This window comes from Artemia franciscana, chromosome 19 (assembly GCF_032884065.1).
Source record: "Artemia franciscana chromosome 19, ASM3288406v1, whole genome shotgun sequence".
NCBI classification, from domain to species: Eukaryota; Metazoa; Arthropoda; class Branchiopoda; order Anostraca; family Artemiidae; genus Artemia; species Artemia franciscana.
This window is the reverse complement of record NC_088881.1, coordinates 21832930-21857820: the sequence shown is the minus strand read 5'-3', so window position 1 is coordinate 21857820 and position 24891 is coordinate 21832930. Positions and strand designations below refer to the sequence as shown.

Here is a 24891-nt window from a genome sequence, read left to right as displayed (position 1 = left end):
TTTCTTTAAGAAGTTATATTAAACAAGTTTTTTTTTCACTGAAAGTAAGGAGCAGCAGTGAAACTTGAAACGAACAGAAATTATTCCGAATATAAGGAGGCCTGCCCCTTCCCCAACCCGGACTTTTTTTGCTAAAGTCTGGAAGCTCTTTAAAAATATCACTCGTTCAAAATCAAGGTCCTTGCATTTGAGCAGTCTTTCTAAAAAAAAACATGAAAAAAGTCAAACATTAGCTCAAAGAGTGAGGGATGATACATCAAGGTTTTTTCTGCTGCTCCATAAACTGGCAACCGCTTTTTGTTGGTGCAAAAAAATAGATATAAGCTAGGAAAACTTTTTTTGAAATATTTGTTGATGCTTGATTTTGCGTGCAATTTGAAAAAACAGCCATTTAACAAAAACAATGAAGACAGAATATTGAGTTAAGCAAGATTCAGATATAGCACCAAATAAACTGATTACATTATCGATTTGTAAGTTGCAATATTTTCTACTTCAAGATTTTTGAATTTTGTGCTCCAATACAAAACTGACCAGCTGTTTTTTTTAGCTTTTCTCTTTTAGAATTTGCCAACAATTATTAGCAACAAATTCCTGTTGGAGGACAAAAACACCTCAAGTATCAATATGTTAAATTCATAATTTTTTAGTAAAGGAATGCTAAGAAAAAAAAAGCTTAACAATTGTTTACTGATAAAGAAAATATTCATTTGAAAAACAAAATTCTGTGTCTGAGCTCCCCTCATTCAAATCCCCCCTTAAGGATTTGCCAATCTTTTTATATTGTTATAGGCTTACATTGAAATAGAATCAGGTTCCCCTATTGTTTTGTCTTCAAACATTGCGAGTGGCGGAAGAGGAATGGAACTATCAGAACTGGTTGTGTTTGATGGGAATGTTATGACGTTTGATGATCGGACTGGAATCGTATATGTGATTGAAGGGAAGACAGCCTATCCATGGGTTATATTGACTGATGGGCCTGGAAAAGTATCCAAAGGTATGTGAAGACTTTTATCATATGCCATGTCATATTCTTAGCATACGGTGAATCAAGAGTGGTCAAATTGTGGTGTTCCCTGTCATTCTGAGTAATCCTCTTTACTTGTTTATGCCCATCTTAATTACTTTTGCTTCTAAAGTATTTTAGACAAGTTCAAAATTTTTGAATGGGTTTGTCTCGAGTCTCTTTTACAAAAATTTCCCTTTGTCTACTCTATTTATTTGAAAATTCATTGAAATTAATTTAAGTATTTTTGCCTATTAGTTTTGAACCTCTGTTACCTAAGGTGACTTGTGCAATTCTTACAGAAAAATTCTAGTCTTTTGTCCATTTATCATCTTACAATAGGCCATATGAACTGTTTTAGCGTATTCTAAAATGATGAGTTGAGTCTTTTGAAATGCCACTCCAAGTCCAGTTTTTATGACCGTTATAGATTTTAGCATAAAGAGACTTAGTTCACTCTTAACTTTACTGAATCACAACAAGTAATTTTCCACAGCTAAGAATCCATACCAAAATTACAAGATATTTTTTGCCACAACATTCTCGAAATTTTCCCCACTAGATGATTGTTCAACAACAGCAGAATCAGTAATAAACATCGTGATTGCAGCAATAGCTGCAATCAAACAGTTCGTTGTAACGAACCGTAGTAAGGAGCGACCCGGCTCAATAGGAACCGAAACTCTAAAAAGTGGAATTTTGATACCAATAGTTACATAAAAAAATCGCATTTTAATGCTGATTTTAAATATATAACTTTTATCAAGATTAGTCTTACCTATCAAAAGTTACGAGCCTGAGAAAATTTGCCTCATTTTAGAAAATAGGGGAAACACCCCCTAAAAGTCATACAATCTTAACGAAAATCACACCGTCAGATTCAGCGTATCAGAGAACCTTATTGTAAAAGTTTCAAGCTCCTATATACGAAAATGTGGAATTTCGCTTTTTTGCCAGAAGACAAATCACGGATGCGTGTTTATTTGTTTTTTTTTTGTTTGTTTTTTTTCCCAGGGGTGATCGTATCCACCCAGTGGTCCTAGAATGTCACGAGAAGGCTCATTCTAACGGAAATTAAAAGTTCTAGTGCCCTTTTTAAGTGACCAAAAAAATTGGAGGGCACCTAGGCCCCCTCCCACGCTCATTTTCCCCCAAAGCCACCGGATAAAAATTCTGAGATAGCTATTTTATTCATGATAGTCGAAAAACCTAATAACCATCTTTGGGGACGACTTACTCCCCCGCAGTCCCCGTGGGAGGGGTTGCAAGTTACAAACTTTGACCTGTGTTTACATATAGTAATGGTTACTGGGAAGTGTACGGACGTTTTCAGGGGGATTTTTTTGGTTTGGGAGGGAGAGTTGAGGTGGGGGGGTACGTGGGAGGATCTTTCCATGGAAAAACTTCTCATGGGGGAAGAGAATTGCAATGAAGAAGGCGCAGGATTTTTTAGCATTATTAAAAAAAAAACAATGAAAAAATAAATATGAAAAGTTTTTTCTACTGAAAGTGAGGAACAGCATTAAAACTTAAAACGAGCAGAAATTATTGCGCATATGAGGGGTTTATCTCCTCGTAATACCTCGCTCTTTACGCTAAAGTGTTTTTAGTAATTTCAACTATTTATTCTACGGCCTTTGTGGTTCAAGGGTCATTCTTAAGGAATTGGGACATTTAAGCTTTAGTGTAAAGAGCGAGGTATCGACGAGGGGTGAACTCCCTCAGATACGCAATAAAAACATACGAATATAGAAGTTCCTTGCGTAAACTAATTCGTAAATTATGTATATTTTTTACTAATGAAAATGTTCGTAAAAAAATTAAAAGTTCTAGTTGCCTTTTTTAAGTAATCAAAAAATTGGAGGGCAACTAGGCTTCCTCCCTCGCTCCTTTTTTCTCAAAACTTCCGATTAAAACTATGAGAAAGCCATTTAGCCAAAAAAAAATTAATATGCAAATTTCAATTTAATTATGTATGTGCGGAGAGCCAAGATCAAAACATGTATTAATTAAAAAACGTCCAGAAATTAAATAAAAAAAACAAGATTTTCAAATGAAAGTAAGGAGCGACATTAAAACTTGAAACGAACAGAAATTACTCCGTGTATGAAAGGGGTTTTTCCTCCTCAACGCCCCGCTTTTTACGCTAAAGTTTCTTACTGTTTTAAAAAGTAGAGTTAAGAGAGTTAAACTTTAGCGTAAAGAGCGGGGCGTTGAGGAGGAAAAGCCCCTTTCATATACGGAGTAATTTCATTTCGTTTTAAGTTTTAATGTCGCTCCTTACTTTCATTTAAAAAAAACTTGTTTTTTTTATTTAATCTAGTAAAGAGCGAACCACGGTCCACAATAACCGAAAGTTTAGAAACTTGTTTAAAAAAAAAAACAACTACTTAGTTAGAAAAATTGCCATTTGTAGCTGATTCAGGAATGGTAACTCTTATTTCAATTCATCTAAATAGTGACGGTTTACTGCAAAAACCATTTCGTGTAGATTTCGAAATAGTGCCTCAAATTTCTGGAAAATGGTATCGGATATAAGATAACCAATCGATTTTTCATTGTCTACAAACATCAACTGGAAATTTTGAGTCCCGCGTCGTCAAAAACGAGGAAAAGCGCTTTTTCCCACAATTAGCATGCATCTCATTATTTTTTCTAATTTTCTTTTTGCCAGGGCTAGAAGGTTGCCAAAAGATCGCAAAGTGATGTTCGGTGGCTCAATTAAAATCTATAGCCTCTCTCTACGTGCCCCTGATGAATTCATCTCGGCAACCCTATCGTAAAATGCCATACAGCACCAAAAACGATATTTTAGTGCAGTGACATTTTTTTAGTGTAAAGCTGGGGAAGCACAGTAAGAGTACCGCTATAATCTCCATGGATAAGCCTAAACTGGAGGCTTATAATGCTGCCCTCGAGTATATTCTCCTTCCCAATTCCCTTTTAAAAAACTGAGTAATGAACAAAAAAAAAATTAATTTCATCATCACCAAAATAGATGATTTTTTTTGTGTGTGAACTTTCAAAGACAACGCTGACAACATACCACTCAGGTTTTTTTTTATTATGGGAACCAAGTTGTACATACCTTATGTGAAAGTTAATTGGAGATTGGAATGGAAATGAGGTTTAATGTTTTACTTTTACAAAAAAATCATTCTGTGACTGTGACTACTTGTAACTGCGATTACAAGTACTTGCTATTGAGACTGCTGCTATTTCCGACTGTTACTACTTACAATTAGGACTGCAACTACTTACGTCTGTGACTTGTTGCGTCCGCGACTACTTGTAACTGTGACTACATACGGCTGCGACTAATTTCGACTTTTGACTAATTAGAACCTTCTGTATGGCTATAAACTTCAAGAACTTTACATCATGTGGAAGCCTTACATCATGTTTATATCAAACTTCACTTTATTGCTCAATATTTTATTCTGAGAAAAACTGGTTAAGAGCTATCATTAGAAAGATAAAGAGGGAGATCAGGATAACTTTATCCGGGAGCTGTCATCCAATGCGTTTTCTGATGAGGTAGAATAAATATTCAGTATCAATTACTGAACTTTAAGCCAGAAATTGGCTGATAATCAAAATGTTGTTAAGATTTGGATACTTATGATCGTAAAGCGTTGTCAAACTTACCGAAAAATTCGGCTTATTTATTTCAACAGTTCAGCATGGCAACGCTAATGAAAATGTAGTAGTGTCCCAGGAACCTCATCATTTGAAACAACAACCCCCCTAAAAAAAATATTCACACCCATTTCTAGGTATGAATACACCTATGTTGGGTCCAGGGGGGGGGGGAAAGGTTTTATTCTGATATCCTTGGTGCTTTAAAGAAAATTTTGACCGACTAGCGACATTGTTTTGCCTAGTCTTCTTAATATTTTGTTTTGTGGTTACTGATATACATATTTCTATTCTTAGGTTTCAAGAGTGAATGGGCCACTGTGAAAGATGGGTACTTATATGTTGGTGGGCTTGGAAAAGTATGGACAAATTCTAAGGGTGAAACTGTCAATCATTTTCCTCAATGGGTGAAGTCAGTATCTCCGAAAGGACATGTTAAGCACCATGATTGGCAGATGAATTATGAAGCTTTAGCAAAGGCAGTTGACATTCAGCATCCAGGTATGTGAAAATTATAAAATTGGTAAATAAGATAGAACAGCAATGTCCACTTCTTCTCATTAGCCGTGGAAAATATGTAGGGCTTAAGCATGCACCCTCGGCAGCTTTAGGAGGATTGCTCGGTCAATTAAATTCCTTAGGCAATTAAAATATGCTCTCAATGTACACTTGATCCGTCTTTGATTAACATCGATCATTGAAATCCGTCGGTGTAAAAAAAAAAAAAAAAAAAAAAAAAAAAAAAAAAAAAAAAAAAAAAAAAAAAAAAAAAAAAAATCAAGTCGTCTAAATATGCCTAAAATAAATTAGGCAATGATATTGTTTTATTTTATTTCTATTACTCCCTATCGTTTCTTTGTCTTTAAGCGAGTATTCATGAGTATCCATTGTGATTTTTTTTTTCTGAAGGCATTAAAATAAGTAGTCTTCAGCACCGTTCTTTCAAATGGTTGATTTTCTCGAACCAGTATTAGCTCAAGTTGGTTTACAAATGAATGTGCCCAAAAGTTAGGGTTGAAGGTAAGCTGTGCCCTTCAAATATCAGTTGTATACCCACAGTGATCGTTCAACTGAATCCCATTCAAATCAACCTTTTTAACTTATCTCTCATTCATTTCAACTCAGCCCAATTTTTTATTTCTGATTTCTCAAAATTTTCTAATAGTCCTGAGTGTTGTTGGGCTGTTTTTCAACATTGATGAAACAAATTTTTGTTTCGTCATACGTTGTATTATAGTTTTAGCAAATATAGCTTTAGCAAAGGCAGTTGACATTCAGCATCCAGGTATGTGAAAACTATAAAATTGGTAAATAAGATAGAACAGCAATGTCCACTTCTTCTCATTAGCCGTGGAAAATATGTAGGGCTTAAGCATGCACCCTCGACAGCTTTAGGAGGATTGCTCGGTCAATTAAATTCCTTAGGCAATTAAAATATGCTCTCAATGTATACTTGATCCGTCTTTGATTAACATCGATCATTGAAATCCGTCGGTGTAAAAAAAAAAAAAAAAAAAAAAAAAAAAAAAAAAAAAAAAAATCAAGTCGTCTAAATAATCGCCCGTTTTAATTTATGAATATCTACAATACCAAGAGTAAAAATAAATTAGGCAATGATATTATTTTATTTTATTTCTATTATTCCCTATCGTTTCTTTGTCTTTAAGCGAGTATTCATAAGTATCCATTGTGATTTTTTTTTCTGAAGGCATTAAAATAAGTAGTCTTCAGCACCATTCTTCCAAATGGTTGAGTTTCTCGAACCAGTATTAGCTCAAGTTGGTTTACAAATGAATGTGCCCAAAAGTTAGGGTTGAAGGTAAGCTGTGCCCTTCAAATATCAGTTGTATACCCACAGTGATCGTTCAACTGAATCCCATTCAAATCAACCTTTTTAACTTATCTCTCATTCATTTTAACTCAGCCCAATTTTTTATTTCTGATTTCTCATAATTTTCTAATAGTCCTGAGTATTGTTGGGCTGTTTTTCAACAAATTTTTGTTTCATCATACGTTGTATTATAGTTTGAAAGATCAAAGAAAGATCATTCTAGAAATCTCTAGTAAAATCTTTACCAAACACTTGAAAATATTTAATACTAAAAAACATCTGAGTCGTGTTTAAATAATTTCTTGAGCTTGTAATTTTTTTTATTCTGGCAGAGCACACCAAAATTTAGCTCTGACAATAGTCAATAGCTCTGACAAGTTTATTTTTTGTGGATTTTAAAATGTTATACCAAACACATTGCATGGGAACCTTTGGAGCATCCATTGAAACTGGCCTATAACTTTAGGTTATTTGATACATGAAGCATGTGCTTGGAGTGACATTAAACGAAAGTGGGTATTTCTACCTCGAAGAGAGAGTAAGGAAGCATATAATGAAGAAGACGACGAAAATAGAGGAACAAATCTGATGCTAATTACTGATGAGGATTTTTCAGATGTTGAGGTGAGTGATTACTGTTTTTATCTTTTTCGGAAGGAAAATCTATGTTAAGACTTTTCTCGAATCTCCGGTCTCTGTGGCCCGACATATATATCATAGTATTGTTTAGTTCCCAAATTTCTAATGCCTTAACCATCTGGCGACAAGTTATTGACTTCCTGATTCTCGTAGAACCTACATCCTAGTCCTCAGGAATTTTGCTTGTCATCGGCGTCTTCTCTCGGTAATGAAAGAAATAATAACATATTTGTAAAGGCTAGACAAGCGTAGCATTTTTTCCAGCATTTCGAAAGCGTAACTATCAGAACATTAATTATTTTTTTTTCTTTTGCTCATGGAAAAGACGACCTTTTCGCAAATATTCTAAATCTGTAAGTATGAACGGGCGAAAAATAGAATAAGTTTGGCCAACCGTTTCCGTGCATTTAAGATGATTGTATGAGCTTAATCCTCTTTTCGAAATATTGTGTAGTGAAATATCCTATAAAGCAAATTCAATATCTAAAATATTTGGTCTGACTGAGTCAATGTGTCACACTCAAATAAGTAGTTGTGCAAATAATATAAATAAAAATGAAAATAAGCGTTAGTCTAGAAAGAACTCTTACTTCGAAAGCTACCGTGAAATGTCCTTATTGAATAAAACAGTTGTTTTTTTATTGAAAAATGCCACGTTGGCTCAACTTTAGACAGATATGTGTTGTTTTTCGTGTGATCCAATATCCGTCTGACGCAAGGATTTTTATTATTTTCTTACAGCCTGTGAGCTAGCCACGAGTACAAAAAATTGAAAAAAAGTGATAATTGAAAAATAGAAAAAAAGAGAAAAATACTAAAAAACATAGTGGGTAATATAAATATGAATAAAGTAAATAGTGAGAATAGCATATAAATGGAAATAAAAGCAGTAAGACCTTTCTTCAGAGCAATAAGCTTCTAGTAGTTTTAAGACCAGAAAACGGACTTAAAAGATGATTTTGTTGAATAGTGGTGTCTTTCATGAAACATCGCAAACTCTTTCCTATATTATTCGGATGCTAGATGGAGATATAGTTACTATTCATTCTAGGCGAAACTGACAATGTCCTCTTTCTGTCTTAATCTGTTTAATCCTAAGGCTTATATACCCTGTAAAGCATAGGATTTTGCAATACGCCTACAGCCCTAAATTTCAGCAAAATGACAGGATACTTATGCAATCGGGATTCATTAGTTTGGACCTATCCTTTCACCAATCCATAATTATGATTTTGCTGTGACTTTTTCTTAGAGAATATTCTAAGCTTGCCGAAAAAATAGAAAATATTGCTATTTTTGTCTATTTCACCTTTCCTATTTTCTATGTTGTTTTCTGTTCTTAAAATTTGTTTCAATCTAAAAAAAGAAGAATGTAAAGTGAATATCAAAAACGTAATTCAGTAGATGGATAAAGAAGAATTTCATCTACTAAATTATACCAAAATTATAGTCTCACGTTGGAACTTAAAAAAGGTAGGACTGCAGAAAAACTTGCACAAGAAACATAAACATTATACTTTTTAAGTTATTAAAATAACAGACTAAGAAGAAGTAGGCAATGAATAACGATGTAAAGGAACAAGAGATACTGAAAGATAATTTATTTTAGCATGGTTTTATTGAGTGGAAATACTATTTTAAAAGAAAAGCTATAACCAGAAATTACAGAATAAGAATTTCCAAAATTATTTTATAGAAATAAGTGAAAAAGTTTCTTTTCTTTTTTGTCATCGACAAAGGCAGAAAATTTAAGAAAAAGGAGTGGAATAAAGAAACATAAAAGTATAGATGGTGTTTGCAACCTATGAATAAAAGAGTTGTAAGATTTTTCCCAAATTCGTTACAAATCTCCATAAAACCTTGAAGGAAGAAAGAGAAATAAGTATTTAATTAAAAGATTATCTTAATAAAAGAAAATCTAAGCAATTAAAGGCAGGGAAGTGGTGTGTTGTATTAACGAACATCTTTCTTTGACAAATGACTTCTGGCGGTCGCTTTAACTATCTTAATGTATTGACCGAGACCATAGTAATTTAACAATGGCTCTGCTTAACCTCTAATGTCAACTAAAGTCACCATTGGGGAATGCCCATACCATCTGTAAACATTTTATCCTTTTTCTTTTTTAAAAGTCCTGACCCATCGTTAAAAATGCATATATAGACAATAATAAAACAGTTCGTGGTAAAGAACTGTAGTTCGTAAGGAGCGACCCGGCTCAATAGTAACTGAAATCCAAAAAAATGGAATTTTGATACCAATAGCTGCAGCAAAAGCACAACATTTTAATGCTGATTTTAAATGTATAAGTTTCATCAACATTAATCTTACCCATCAAAGTTACGAGCCTGAGAAAATTTGCCTCATTTTAGAAAATAGGGGGAAACACCCCCTAAAAGTCATAGAATCTTAACGAAAGCTCCTATATAAAAAAATATGGAATTTCACATTTTTTGCCAGAAGACAGATCACGGATGCGTGTTTATTTGTTTTTTTTTGTGTTTTTTTTCAGGGGTGATCATATCGAATCAGTGGTCCTAGAATGTCGCGAGAGGGCTCATTCTAACGGAAACTAAAAGTTCTAGTGACCTTTTTAAGTGATCAAAAAATTGGAGGGCACCTAGGCCCCCTCCCACGTTCATTTTTCCCCAAAGTCACCGGATCAAAATTATGAGATAGCCATTTTATTCATCATAGTCGAAAAACCTAATAACTCTGTGTTTGGGGACGACTTACTCCGCCACAGTCCCCGTGGGAGGGGCTGCAGGTTAAAAACCTTGACTTATAGTTTTGGTTATTGGGAAGTATATAGACGTTATCGGGGGAATGTTTTGGTTTGAGGGGGGGGGGGGTACGTGGGAGGATCTTTCCATGGGGGAAGAGAAACTCAATGGAGGGGGCGCAAGATTTTGTAGTCTTATTTAAAAAACAATGAAAAATAAATATGAAATTTTTTTTCTACTGAAAGTAAGGAGCAGCATTAAAACTTAAAACAAACAGAAATTATTACGCATATTAGGGGTTTATCTCCTCGTAATACCTCGCTCTTTACGCTATAGTATTTTTTAGTAATTTCAACTATTTATTCTACGGCCTTTGTGATTCAGGGGTCATTCTTAAGGAATTGGGGCAAAATTTAAGCTTTATTGTAAAGAGCGAGGTATCGACGAGGGTGAACCCCCTCATATACGGAATAAAAACATACGAATATAGAAGTTCGTTACGTAAGTTAGTTCGTAAGTTCGTTACGTAAGTTAGTTCGTAAGTTACGTATAGTTTTTACTAATGAAAACGTTCGTAAAAAATTAAAATTTCTAATTGCCTTTTTAAGTAATCAAAAAGACGGAAGGCAACTAGGCCTCCTCCCTCGCTCCTTTTTTGTTAAAATCTCCCGATTAAAACTATGAGAAAGCCATTTAGCCAAAAAAAAATTAATATGCAAATTTCGTTTTAATTATTTATGTGCTGAGAGCCAAGATCAAAACATGAATTAATTCAAAAACGTCCAGAAATTAAATTTAAAAAAAAACGAGTTTTTTTTAACTGAAAGTAAGAAGCGACATTAAAACTTAAAACGAACAGAAATTACTCCGCATATGAAAGGGGCTTTTCCTTCTCAACGCCCCGCTCTTTACGCTAAAGTTTTTTACTGTTTTAAAAAGTAGAGTTGAGAGAAAGTGTCAAACTTGTAGTAGTTTTCAACATTTAAAGTTTTAAGAATAGGTAACAACTTAGAATGAACACAAAAATTGCATCCTGTAGCATTGGTGGACCCGGAAAGATTGATGGTCTTTGCCTAATTTTGGGTAGTTTTCACTTGCATTTCTATGAATTTATGGGGTAAATAAAAGTAATAAGGGTCTAAATGATTGTGGGTATTTTCATCAACATTCAATCATTTCCTTTATCAAAAATCAAAATACGCTATTACACGTTTTTGTTCAGTATTTTAAATACATTTAATAACACAAGAGTTTTATGGGAGGAGAAGAATTTTTGTCTCTAACGCCATCCTCCCACCCTAAGGACGTCCCTTCTTGTGAGGAAGCGTGCATCCTCCTGCTCCAAGGGTGGTCAAAATGTTAAGCCTTGTTCTTTATGGTGATTCTGTCTGCCGTTAAAAAAAAAACTCGAGACCTGTCTATTAGCTATTATTTGGCGCTTATAACGGAACTCATTTTTAAACCTGTTTTTATTTAGCCTTTTTAGACAGCTCAACTCCTTTGCCCCGGATTCAAACAAATCTCGCTTACTAGGAAACTTTGTCATTTTGAAAATTGATTGAATAAATTTATTTTTGATAATATTAAAAAAAATGTAATTGTTTTTTTTAGCCAAACAACTTTTACAAAAATAAAATTTATACAATTGCTGTTAGTAATAATTGACGTATGTAGTTTTGTATATTTATTCATTTTTAATTTGCTTCATCTGCCTATTTAATGTTTCGTAAAAATTGAAACCCCATCTTACATCCAAATTTTTATAAATTATATCATCGTGGAAAAAAAAAGCATTTTCAAGAAAAGTACACAAACAAATGCAGTTTGGTGCTTTTCCAGGGGGAAGGGGATTCGGTCAAAACATAGTCCTATGTGCAACGTCTTTTCACCTGATCACAAAGAAAAACTAATTAGACAAATGTCTCAGGATTATTGGTTTTGGTAATTATCAGTATGAGTAATGGCGGTTCTTCATATCTGATCTTTGGTTATTACGTGAAATGTCAATACAAATATAGTCGAAATTTTTTGAAGTGAGCAAGCTGATTTGTCATTTAAGAAGAATTTCTTAGATAATTTTGTTGATAAAATTGCGTGATGCAAGAGGGAAAATAATTAGCGCTTAAGCTGTAAAAATCTCAACCTTTTTTCTGATATACGTCTTCATAATCCTTTGTGTAGTTAAAAACATTTAATTATAAATTTTCTGAACTCTTGAAATATAGCACTTTAATAAAGCTCCTAACGGTGGATATGGGTTTAATCTACCTCCCTCCTGTTCCATTTCCAAAAAAATTAAATGAGCTTTTCTATTATTTTATTAATTTGTCTTTGTTTTTGTCTTAAAAAATTGGCCGACATCTCCAGAAATAGTTTCTCGTAAGTGCAAACTTCAATGCTTTTGAGAAAATAGAGCTGTACCCTCGTTTATGGCAGTGAATCTTTGCCAGGATCAAACCCAAAAGTGCTCATAGTAGACAACGACATAGAAAGAATGGGGGAGGGAGTGGGGTTCTAACTCAAAAACAAGCAGTGAGTAGTTTTCTGGGCTGGGAGGAATCTTCATGTGAAATCTACTTACCTTCAGTTAACATGAATATAGCCAACCTACTACTCACTCTTCAACAAAGAAATAACGTGCTCCATCATAAAAAAACATGAGCATCTACAACTAGCGTCAACGGTGGCATCAATTGACAAAAATGAAGGGGAGGAGCAAAATGTATTTTAAAAATCTGAGAGGGGGTAATTGGGCAAATTCAATATAAATTCTAAAAAAGGCATTTCATTTGTATGTATTTTTAACCTTCAAACGGCTATACAGAGACCAAATAAAATCCTGAATATATCAGAGGTATATTTCCTATTTTTTCAATAGTCAGAGTAAAGGGAACCCCGCTTCAAATGACGTTTTATTGAAGCGGTTTAGCTTTCGATATTGATCATTGATCATTGATCAATGATCAAATATTTAGTATTTGATTATTGTTTTAAACTTTTCTGTGCCTTTGCCCTTGCCTGAAAGGCTCTCCTAAGCCTTCCAACCTCTCAAAACTTTTACGAATATTTCTTGATTATAACATCTTTGAGTTGACAATGGTGTTATCAGGACTTAATTTCAGGAGTTCAGTTGTATATTCAGTCCAAATCACTCCAGGGAGATGGAGGGGGGTTCAAGTGTAGGAAAGGTATGTTTCTTGTTACAGTATAATCTAAAAGTACGATTTTTCCAATTTAGGAGTGAGGTTGCAAAGCCTTACTGCCTTTGCCAATAGATGTGTCACTGTTATATGAATACATCCATTGTTCAGTGTTCGGACTCGCCTATAAATTCCAATAAATTCCTATATTTTAATGCACTACTATAACATGCCTATATTTTGGCTAAAATCCTATTATTCCTATATTTTCGGCTGAAGAGCACTAAGAACATTGCTCATGATTTGCAATTTTCTGTCTTTTGGTGTAGATTGATAATTAATTACAACTGTTGAGCTTTTTGAACTTAACTAATGCTTTGTGTTGGGCTTAGTAAGCTGCTTCTGCCTGGGCTATGCTGTTGTGTTGACTTAGTAGCCTATGTTTTGTTTTTTGTCATGTTGGGCCTGTCCGAACATGAGCAAAGATCAGTATATAGGCTAGCAGTCTCTGCTTAATGAGACTGGAGTTCTTGCGACTTATGTGTTTCCTGGCTGAACGCTGGCTGGCTGATGTGAATACGGCCAGTTATTCAAATGAACAATTCTAAGATAGTTGCTAATTGAGGGAAGTATAATAGACGTGCACTGGGTAGGCTATATGCTACATTCTGTGATCAATCTGTCCTTTATCTATCTAGTCTTTATCCCCTTCTAAAGAAAAACGATGTTACTCAGATTCGGACTTTTTATTTCAGATAGTGTAAATTTTTACTTTATCTCCCCCCTTGGTATAGCAATGGTAAGATAATTTGTAAGTTTGATGTCCCTGATATAAGTGCAAAGTTGGCCCTCCTGCATGGAAGATTGTTGGAATCAGCTTTTTATCGTTTATCACCTCATCATCCTTTGGTCCGTCTGTTCGGTTAATCTCATTGTAGCATAGTTTTTTTATGGCACTTGGCATTAACCAAGTGACATATAGCAATCGCATTCTGTCGGTCTGTCTGTCTCTCGGTCCTGGTTTTGCTACTTTAGGCACTTCCAGGTAAGCTAGGACGATGAAATTTGGCAGGCGTATCAGGAACTGGACCAGATTAAATTAGAAATAGTCGTTTTCCCGATTTGACCATCTGGTGGGAGTTTGGGGCCTGTTAATTCAGAAAAAATAGAAAAATTAAGTATTTTTAACTTACGAAGGGTTGATCAGATCTTAATGAAATTTGATGTTTGGAAGGATATCGTGTCTCAGAGCTGTTATTTTAAATCCTAACTTGATCTGGTGACATTGGGGGAGTTTGGAGGGGGAAACCTAAAATCTTGGAAAACACTTAGAGTGGAGGGATTGGGCTGAAACTTGGTGGGATTCTGAAAAATTTGAAAAAATGAGGTATTTTTAACTTACGAACGGGTGATTGGATCTCAATGAAATTTGATATTTAGAAGGATATCGGGTCTCAAAGCTCTTATTTTAAATCCTGACCGGATTTGGTGACATTGGGGGGACCTAAAATCATGGAAAACGCTTAGATTGGAGGGATCGGGATGAAACTTGGTAATTTATGTGGCCAGGCATCCCACGCCATCTACCACAGATCTGATCCCGAGGACTTCCGAATCCTATATTTGGTCTATATTTGGGCCCGGGAAATCCTATAAAAATAGGACAGAGCCTATAATTTGAAACGCCTATAATTCAGAAACTAGTTCTGTTTTTTTCTTTTTTCTTTCCATGAAAAACTGAGACACGTTATGGGAGTTTGAAACGGTCATCCAATTTGATAACTGCTCAATACTACGAGTGTAAATTAGAACATTGAAACAACAGTTAAAAACCTAAAATTTAAATTGAATTAAAATTCGGATTTGAATCATTAACCCATAATTGAACATGGCCCCCTGGTGGTGATAGTAAGGTTCAGCTCCCTGTCGACATGTCCTTTTCCAAAAAATTACAAGTTTATGAAAATTCTCTGAACGAACGTACAGGCTTTCTGGCTCTGAGAAAAGGTTATCTGGCTTATAACACTTCCCTACTAGGCTTCCCCTACTAGACTCTAGACTCTTTCTGCGTTATGGGCATTGGTGAGGCAGTTCTTGGGAGGTTGAGCCGAATTTTGACGCAGACCTTTTATTTTCGAACTTGAGAGAAATATATATATACCAAGGAACCTTTCAAGCCTTATTGGTTGGGCAGGAGTGGAAGTAGGAGCAGAAACATTTTCTCAGTCCCTTTTTGAGACTGCAAATGTATTTCTGGGAGTTCCAGTCACATAGAGATTGATTATAGTTTTAGCTGACAAAAGGGTAATTTCTTGACCGAGGGGGAGGGAGGAGAGAAAAGGTTAGAAGTAGTAAGTAGTTGAAAGTAGTTGAAGATATAATACCCATGCTCCTGTGAAAAGCTGAAAACTTTGTGTTGGCTCTTCTGTACAGTTGAGGAAGTGCAATATGCACCTGTCTGTTTTGGGCACGACGAATTGTCCTCTTTTGAGAAAAATAATGGCGTATTTATGTACATAATCATTTGATTTTGTTTATCCAAGAAAACAGTTGTTATGTAAAATATGATAGCTTTCCGATCTCGAGGAGTCTTGGTATCCGTCATCATATCTTAAATGAATTGCGATATTAAAATGTAAGAAATTAATATTGGTTCAAAACTAGGAATAAAGATTATAATTTCAGCTAAGATAAAGAATTCTTACAACAAGTCAATTAACAAGCCTGAGTTTAGTTTTTGTTGTAAAAGGTTCGAAAAAGGGACAAAGTTGCTGTTGCTTGAAATTAATGGTTTATGTATGGAGAATATCATAGACAGGATTATCAAGAAGTCCGTGTGAACTTAGTGCTTTAAGAATGTATTCCACAAAGTTGTATGTATGAATATTTGTTAAACATTGTCATGACACTCCTACTTTTATCTATGTTTCTTCAGCTTGAAAAATGCGACAATTGAGACTTAGTATTGCCTTTAATTAAGATTTGAAAAAAATATTTATGATTATCTATAATGTTTTTATTAGGACAGTAATATAAAAAAATAATGAAGAGAACATATAAAACACTTATACTGGCTGAGTTAATAAAATGGGTGCAAATGTGCTTTCTGGTATCTTGTTTTAAATGTTTGACGACTTGTTTCTTCTCCGGTCTTTGTTCAGTTCATTTAGCATTTTACGCTATAGTCTAGAGAAATAGAGAATCAGTATCGTTTTTTCAAGTCAGGTTTTTGTTTTTCAGGTCAAACGCGTTGGCACAGTAACTCCAACTCACGGTTTTTCGAGTCTAAAATTCATCCCAGGCACTAATGATGAATGGATAGTCGCACTAAAATCAGAAGAAACAAACGGGAAAACGTCTACATATGCATTGGTTTTCAACATGGATGGCCACATCATTTTACCAGAGACTCAAGTATCTGCTGAACATAAATTTGAAGGGATTGAATTTTTATGAAGTTTCTCAAACATTTAGGGTTTCATTGGTCTCTATTTATTCTTTTAGCTATTGAATTTGCTACTAATATGTTTCTATTTTACTTGTATTTGCTGTCATATTTTAAAATTTTGGTTTCTAGGATTTTATTGTGTATTTTAATTCGTGTTTAATTCGAGAAGGATTAATAGGCAGTAATATCTCACATTTTTTTTTCAGCGTTGTCAGTCAGCTTTTCAGTTTTATGCTAGGTTTGATGGTGACAGGTTAGGTTAAGTTTTTAACCCATTTCTGAGACTTATGACCTAATTTAATCTAACTTTAACTTTTACCATCAAAGCATGCATTAGGCCGAAAAAGCTGATTCACAAAGCTAATTCAATCCAAGCAGAGAATAAGTCATTTCGGACATTAACTGTTGAATGTCAATATTAACCAGATTTGGGAATTCACAGTAACATATATATATATATGTATATATATATATATATATATATATATATATATATATATATATATATATATATATATATATATATATATATATATATATATATATATATATATATATATTTATATGTGAATTTTTCTTTCGTAGAGTCTAAATTAGTTTCAGCTCGCACTGACTCCATAAACCGATAAAAAAAAAAAAAAAATGAGTCTACTTGTGAAATGATATTTACTACACAAGGTCCAGACTCATGTGCAGGGACTTGTTTCTTTTTGGTTGTCGAATTCCTCCAAAAATATGATTTTTAGGAAATTATGTAGGAAAGGAAGAGGATCGCTAGTCTCGGGGAAAGGGATAATGTTACTTCCCTTTGTCCAAGGTTTTATGGTTTTAACTGAAATTCAAGAAAAAAAAAGAATACGGCATTGGACTTTACAGTCCCTACCAGCGGTGTTGATCTCTGTTTCTTAGCCCTTCAGCCAGGAAGTGCAACGGGGGCTGGGAACCTACCATCCTGTGCTTTCGCACACTCTTCCTGTTTATCTTCCCCAGATTTCTCTAGGTACCCATTTAGAGCTGGTCAACTATGGCTGAGCTTACAGAGTAACGCCATTGACCCCGTCCCAAACTAAATAATTGGGTATGCTAGGGTTCAGCCCCTCGCCCTCTCGGTCAAAGGATCCTAAATCCAGCACACGAATCTACTCGGCTAGATTCAAGAGTTTACAGTAACTCAAAGAAAGTAAATTGTTAGAAAAATTTGGGCTTTATTGATAGTTATTTATTCCCTTTTATTATGCATTTAGCTATAAATTATGGATTTTATATTTATTCTTCTTTTTTAATTCTAAATTTTGGAAGTGGTTTACAGGATCCAGTTTCAGGGAGTTTTGTTTTATGATACGCTTGGTGTCGTTTTGCAGGCCTTATGAAATAAACTCTTTTTACTTTTATCTAATAGTCTTGAAATTTTGACCATCCTTAGAACTTACTATTACCAAGCTGATGTTAAAACGTGGAAAATACGAAACCTGGTATTTGTATAAAAATTTTCGGTTTGGTTTACAAGTTATGACTTAAGGAGTTTTTAGAGAGAGAGAGAGAGAGAGAGATATCGGTATATTTAAATCTACCGTGGCATAGCTAAATTCATTTTTCTTACAAAATCATACATTTAAACAAAAATCACACACTACAACCCAGCATTGAAAATTTATGTGAAGAAAGGCACAAATGAGTTAGCGTAAGATTAGTTCGTATTTTAGGGGGGTAGAAGTTTATTTTGTAACCGAGTTCGACTATTGGGAGGGGCTGGTTCGGGTAGTAAGGATCGGTGGCTCTTATTGGCTAGGACGGATTTTCCAAATTGCTGAATCAGGTGTTCAAGCCTGACTTTAAGTGGAGATAAATTTAGTTTCGCGAGGGGTTGATAATAGGTTACGTCGCGGTTTCAGAGTATAATCCTTGTTGCTCTTTTCTGGACGGAATCTATGTCGCGTAATAAGTACGCCGTGCGGATAGCAGACCACGCACCAGGCACGCGTACTCGAGCAAATGAGGCGAACATAACACATGTAGGCATGGAAAAGACTCTCAGTATCATACCCAAAACACCTCATTTTGGTAAGTGTCTGAAGGCTTGCATACTAGTGCAAAAGAAAACAAATTTTAGGTAAGTAATGGGTATTTTTGTCAGATGATTTTTCCCCAACCATGCATTGCACTCTCAGCCGACGACAGTGATTCGGAACATCGATGCTTGCACAACGCATACCATTGGTCAGCATGGGAAAAGCTTTTTAATGGGTATCTTCTCCTGAAGAAGTTGTTCTACTGTTCCCAGATCACCTTTTAGAGTCTAAAATAGCAATTAGTACTCTATAGGGATAGAGCTTTACGCTGGAATACTAACACTAAACGACTGACTTGAATACACTCGACAATGTTAAAGGAGACAAAACGAGTTGCCTCCCTGTCTCCTTTGTATAAGATTTATGTATATCGTTTCTTGTTTAATAAAGTCAAGTCTAAGTTGGTCTAATGGATGGAATTATTACGGAAGAAAAGAAAATTTGGATAGGCATGCAATTTGAAAGAAAAAGGAATATGTTATTGATTGGTAAAGAATTTATTCGCACTTGACTGATTTTTAGGTTAAGTTAGGTTTAAATTAACCTGAGAAAGCTATTTTAAGTTTCATAACTGCTATCTTACACAAATATAAAATTTGGACTGACTGCAGATCATTCATACTAATGAGGTTACTGCAACTGCCGAAAAAGATATGTCAAGAAAGTTCGTGTCTTCCATCTTCTGTTTTTGCGCGTAATTATTAATGGGAGACAGGCAAATTTTATAGCAGCATTTTATAGTCTAGAGTCTTGGACCCGTTCGACCACCGCTGCCTTCGTTATATGCCTCGGATCTGGTCTAGAATTCCGAATAACGAAGTAGGAAGCTGTTGTAGCCAGTCTCAAGAGCTCCTTCGCCGCCAAAGACGTCGCCTCAAGCTCATTGGCCACATCTTGGGTCGCCCCAGGGGTACGATATGTCGAGATTTCCTCATCTGCGAGCCAGCACATTCATGGAGACGACAGCTTCGAGGACAGAAGAAAAATCTTTGGCAAAAATTCTAGGAGGACCTTGTACCATTGAGATCCTTCCGGACAGGAACAGGGAGAAGATCGCTGGGGAAGCTGCAGCTGATAGGTTGAAATAATCGTTAGAAGTAATTCGAAAATCCATTGGTGCCTCGCCGGACAGTTCTTTGTCTGGTTCCTGCCGAAAGTAAGTAAGTAAATTTTATAGAAGCATAAAGTAATTTAATGATCAATGTTATATAATTCCATGGAATTCAGTTCTATCCATCTACCGCATTAAGTTTGTTTTATAATTTGATGTACATGGTTTTTAGATTGAAAATGCGTTGATTATTAGTTGAAAATTGTTGAAAAAGGAAAAATGTTCCTATTATTATACAAGTTTAAATCCTTCTCTAAGAAAATGCCTAATGCCCGAGTCATATCATAATTGCATCTGTTGATAAAACAGATATGATTTTCTTCATTTTGGTCCCACACTTATATTTAAGAAGGGGAAAATTAAAATTGCAAGGAATTAGCTTAGAAAGTTTGCACCAACACCAATGTGAGTTCAATTACTCTTTATTAATACTACGTCTTTCTAACTTGTGTCAGATTCTTGCAAAAGATAGAAGAACTGGTGCTCTAAGTTTCCATCTTTCCTAGTTCTAAATAGATATTCTTTAAATCTTTTAATCTCTGATTGGTCAGTTAAGAATTTTAAGCTAGAAAGCTGACTAATGTTCGACTCGGAAAGCAACGAACGGTGAACATAACTGGCGATGGAATCGTCTGTATTTTTTATTTTATTGACAAATGTGACTATAATGTGGCCTGGGCATTAGTAATACCAATATTTCGGCTCAATGAATGGACAGATCTGAGACTGAGGTATCCAATAATACAAGTATCTTGCCTTTTTGGTGCAAGTTACAGCTACAGGCTTTACGCAAATTCACTTGTTCCAAAGGGAACATATACCTTAAGGAGGGAAGTTCGATTTGTAGCTAGGAATACTAGCGAAAACGCTTTAAGCTTAGTATAAGAGAGAAGGGGTAGGTATAGATCATAGGAGAATAGAAGGAAAGTTTGGGAAGTAGAGAGGACATTAAAGTGGTGATTAAGGAGATGAGACTCATGAATAAACTGGCCGATGATCTGGAAGATGCAGCCAGGCGCCATAAAAGTAAGATGCTGTATTGGCATGTTAATAAAATGAGAGGGAATATTCTGTCTGGGCTGGTCCCAGTTAAACACAGGAAGAGGGCCTCGAGTAATGCCGCAAGAAAAAAGTATTCGTAGGACATGGGAAGAACATTTTGAGAGTGTGTCAAATCGTAATAAAGTTAGAAAAAAAACATATTGTAAACTTACTTATTAGATTAAGAGATGCTGTAGATAATTTTTAAGAGAAGGCAGTATGGTTATTGGAAAGGAAAGAATGGGTAGGTAAATTTTTCATTCTTAAATTAGTAATTTAAAAGTGTCTGAATTATCAGACCTTTTCATAGGCCAAGATTTACCAATAGGCCTATTAGGCCCGGGCCTAGAGGCGCATAATACTAGGGGGCGCAGTAAATTATCACTGAGTGATTTTTTTCTTAACAAAAACTGGACTGCTGTGATTTATCGTTAAAATGCCAAATGTAGTCCGCCGCCGCATTGCCTATTCACAGAAAATTGATTTTAAAACAAGACAGAAATTCCGTGGCCACTTCTAAACTGTCGGGGGTCTTCCAAGAATAGCAGCTGAGATTTTGGTATCTCCTCTCTCTTTCATTACTTTTGGCTCACCAGTTGAATTCTGTTCAGTGCTTCCATTGTCCCCGAATTTTCGGGGATTTTCTTGAAAATCTCGTAAAAACGCTTGGGCCTAAAAGCAGCAAAGCTTTAAATCCAGCCCTGCCTTTTCATTCCTCAGTTTTATTACAGGCGTTTAAATTGAGTAATGGAAAATTTTTTGTCAAAAAAGTTTGTTAAAGTGCTATCCTTGCATGATAAATACAATAAAGTGGTTAGTGCTATTTGCGATAATAATATTGCTATGGTTAAGGTAGGGAGTGAAGATGGTAGTTGCTTCGTCGTAAAATCAGGAGTTGATTAGGGTTCTGGCTTATCCCCGTTTATGCATTCATTGAACTTGTGCTTAAAAGAATCAGCAGATAAATTGGACAGAACATGGATGTGCAGTATCAATTACAGATATTTTGAATTTTTGATGAAACTGTCTGTAAAAATCGGTGATACTTACCTCCTTTCCCACGATTGAAAGCAAAGAATGTCCTTAACCGTACCCATTACCAAAATATAGCAATGTTGCCAATTATGTTGTGGTAATAGAAAATTTTACATTGTCAGGGATAAATAAGTAACAAATCTAAAAGTTGACAATAGTGCTTATCTTCTCAGTTCATGTTTGCTCACTGAGCTAAAGGTCCGAAGAAGGCCTATGACTATACAGGTACAAAACAGGTAATACTCTGTTTATTGTTAGTTGTCTGCATTTCTGGCATTAATCAGCTTATCTTGCATATTAAAAAGTTTTTTCCACAAACAAAATATTTGTGATAATCTTTTTCGCACGAAATTTTGGAACTTTTTTTATGGCATAATTTTTTACAGTGACTCGAATTTGTTGCGCTTTCTTCCACATTTATAGTTGAAATTGAAGGTCACCTTCAATAAGGATTGTGAAACTATGGAAATTTGTATAACTAAATATGGAAAGAAAAATGATCCCAAAGAGGTGGCTCAGGCTTAATGATGGATATCCTAAGGGATTGGTCTTACGAAAAACAGAATATCGACTTAAGTTTTGCTTGAATATTTGATTTTTTTTCAAAAGCGTTGAATAGACTAAAGATGGGTTAAGAGGAAAGTAGCCGTTCAATGTCGTCCTTTGCATGAATTTTTTTGGGTAGAAAAGACATTACCGTCGATGCAAATGCATCCCTAAGGCTAGTAGTCATATTTTTCTGTAAGGACCTGTTTCGTGTCACCTGATCTGATTAGGGGAAAAAATTCAATCGATTTGCCAAATATGTTGCTCGCTTCTGTTTTGGATCGCATATGAAATATGATTTTCTTCCCCATCGGCAAAATTGTGAGGAAAATAAATAAACCTGACTGTTTATAAGAAAGTGAAAATGTACTATCGCTATTCCTATTTAGATGAGTATACAAAGAAGTCTTTTTCGGAAGTTTTTTTTTTTCAGGAATACTTCAGTAATTTCGTTTTCTATTGTACATACCATCCGGAATTCGCGTAAAGCGTCGTTTAGCTGTTTTCGCTTGAGAAAACTTACCATTTTCTTTCAGAACATAGTTTTATAGTAAAAAATCAGCGAGGAAAAATATTTTAATCTGATTGAGTCATCCTGCTGTGATACATGTTTGGCATCTAAAAGATAAGGCCTGTGAGACATGATCAGAATTTTCCCTAGACTAACCGAATTTATGCAATTTATGCTTGTGAAATTTAGACTCTCTGCACATATTTACGAAAATTTTAAGCTTGAAACAATTCTTTGAGTAAGCATGAAACTTCGAATAGAGTTTGCCAGCATAATTTGGAAAATCGACCCCATCTAGAATACATGAAGAGCAGCTTCTGTGTTATTTAGTGACCTGTTCATGACTACTGAAAATCGTCACCACGAATGTACCCGAAACTCAAACGAAATGAGCTTTTGGTTTTCTCTTAAGAAAACATTTTTGATTGTTGTGCTCCTTTTTTTTCTTCTGCAGCACAAGAATTAATTATGCACTTCTTTGCTTTTAATAAGGAAGCACATATAAAGTAGGTTTTTGTTCTTGTTCATCAATTTGTTTTCGCAAACTCCAGGGTCCCCTTAATCGCCTCCAAGCCACTTTTTGGATGGCTGAAACCCCATTATGGTGTTGGAATCAGGCTAAAGTTAGTGTGAAGGTTCCACCCCCACCTAGAAAAAATAGTTATGTCAAGACTTGTTTTTACAACTAGTCAACAAATGTGTTCTTGTGAAATTACAGGCTTGTAGCCAATAATTCTATTGAAAAAGGCCAAAAAATAAAATCCTTGTTAGACCTTTTTATGATGAATTTAAGGCGTTAAATTCGAGACTCGTGTTGAAAAACCGGTAAGCTTTGGCAGTGCTAATGGAATAATGCTAAAATAAAAAAAGACTATATTGAAACAAGGTGTTTTTTTGAGAAATTGGGTTCTTGGTAAATTTTGTTATTAGAATAGTTATAAGTCGCCCTAAACAGTATGTAGCAGCAACAGTTTTTGAAGATGCGTGATAAAATTCTAAACGTTATCTCGCTGCATCGCTATCCCAAAGGAAGGAACAACGTCTATAATATATTGACCGTATTCTAGAGTCATCAACCAGATTAAATACTATTAATCTTTTCTCGTCCTTATAATTATCACTGGTACACCACTTCCTAAATCAATTCCAATTTACAGCATTAAATAAAGATAATTGGTTGTTTTTTAAAGAGAAACTGATCTTCGATCTATCGTTTCCTGTAAAATTATATTGTAAATATCTTTCCATCGTTTATGACGGTGACAAAAGGGGGGAAAATCTGTAGTTATGTTTATCTTGTCTCATACAGCGGCCAAAGCAGATCATCACCAAAATGTAAATTGTTGGGTAATTGAGTTGAATAATTTTAATAAAAGTCAATTGTGTTTTTTTCTATTTAGTTTCCATCTTCTCTGATAGACTCCTCCCGGATGAAATAGATTCAACATTTTTCTTTCTTTCTTGTTGTTCGGATTAGTATGGAAACGCTTTTGCATAATCTCATCACCAGAATCGAACTCCGAGCATTGCAGTGTGTTGCAACAGCTGAGTTCGAACTCTGGGTCCCGTATTGACAAGCTGAGACCAAACTCACTTGGCCACTAGAGGACTTCTATAGTTTTAAATTGCTCTTGGGCTAAATTCTGTTTGGGTAGGACCCACAAACAAATATTTAAAAAAGTTATTCGAGTATTAAGTTATCAATAGAAAATTCTGAAGTGAAGTAGGGGATTTTGATTCTACCTTAGGCCTTCAGACATTCCGTGATTTGGGTAACACTGCCCTTTTAAAGAGCGAATCTAATTTCAGTTAGTGAAAAAGGTGATAAAACACAGACAAGTATTGTATTGAAATTCTTCAAAAACTAAAAAGAAGGATGAAAAACAGGAATAACACAAAATTAGATGAACTGTTTTAACATTAAAGCAGAGAATAAGAAGCGAGGAGGAAGAAAAGAAGGAAAAGAAGAACGATATTGAAAAGTGACAAACATAGCAAAAGTTGAAGCAAATTATTAGTCCTTCTCTCTTTCAAAGTGATTAGCTCAGCACTTTACGCTGTTCATAGGTCTTTTGAAGCACACTTTCGGATAGACTTATTTTTAACAGGGGGTTTATTACAAGATCAGGGGGGTCATTCCTACAGTGGT

The 24891-nt window shown here is 34.9% G+C and overlaps 1 protein-coding gene across 4 annotated transcripts in view; it reads left to right on the top strand.

Moving 5' to 3' along the window:
• LOC136039414 (soluble calcium-activated nucleotidase 1-like) overlaps positions 1 to 17820 on the top strand; it is a 33151-nt gene extending 15331 nt beyond the window's left edge. For 3 of the 4 annotated variants that reach the window (XM_065723140.1, XM_065723141.1, XM_065723142.1), the window contains 5 exons: positions 793 to 1000; positions 4946 to 5149; positions 6946 to 7103; positions 12964 to 13029; positions 16222 to 17820. In XM_065723140.1, coding sequence (XP_065579212.1) covers positions 793 to 1000; positions 4946 to 5149; positions 6946 to 7103; positions 12964 to 13029; positions 16222 to 16437 — 852 coding nt within the window. In that variant the 3' untranslated portion in view covers positions 16438 to 17820. The remainder of the gene's footprint in view (positions 1 to 792; positions 1001 to 4945; positions 5150 to 6945; positions 7104 to 12963; positions 13030 to 16221) is intronic. The other variant, XM_065723143.1, reaches the window with a different exon arrangement.
• The last annotated feature ends 7071 nt before the right edge of the window (positions 17821 to 24891 follow it).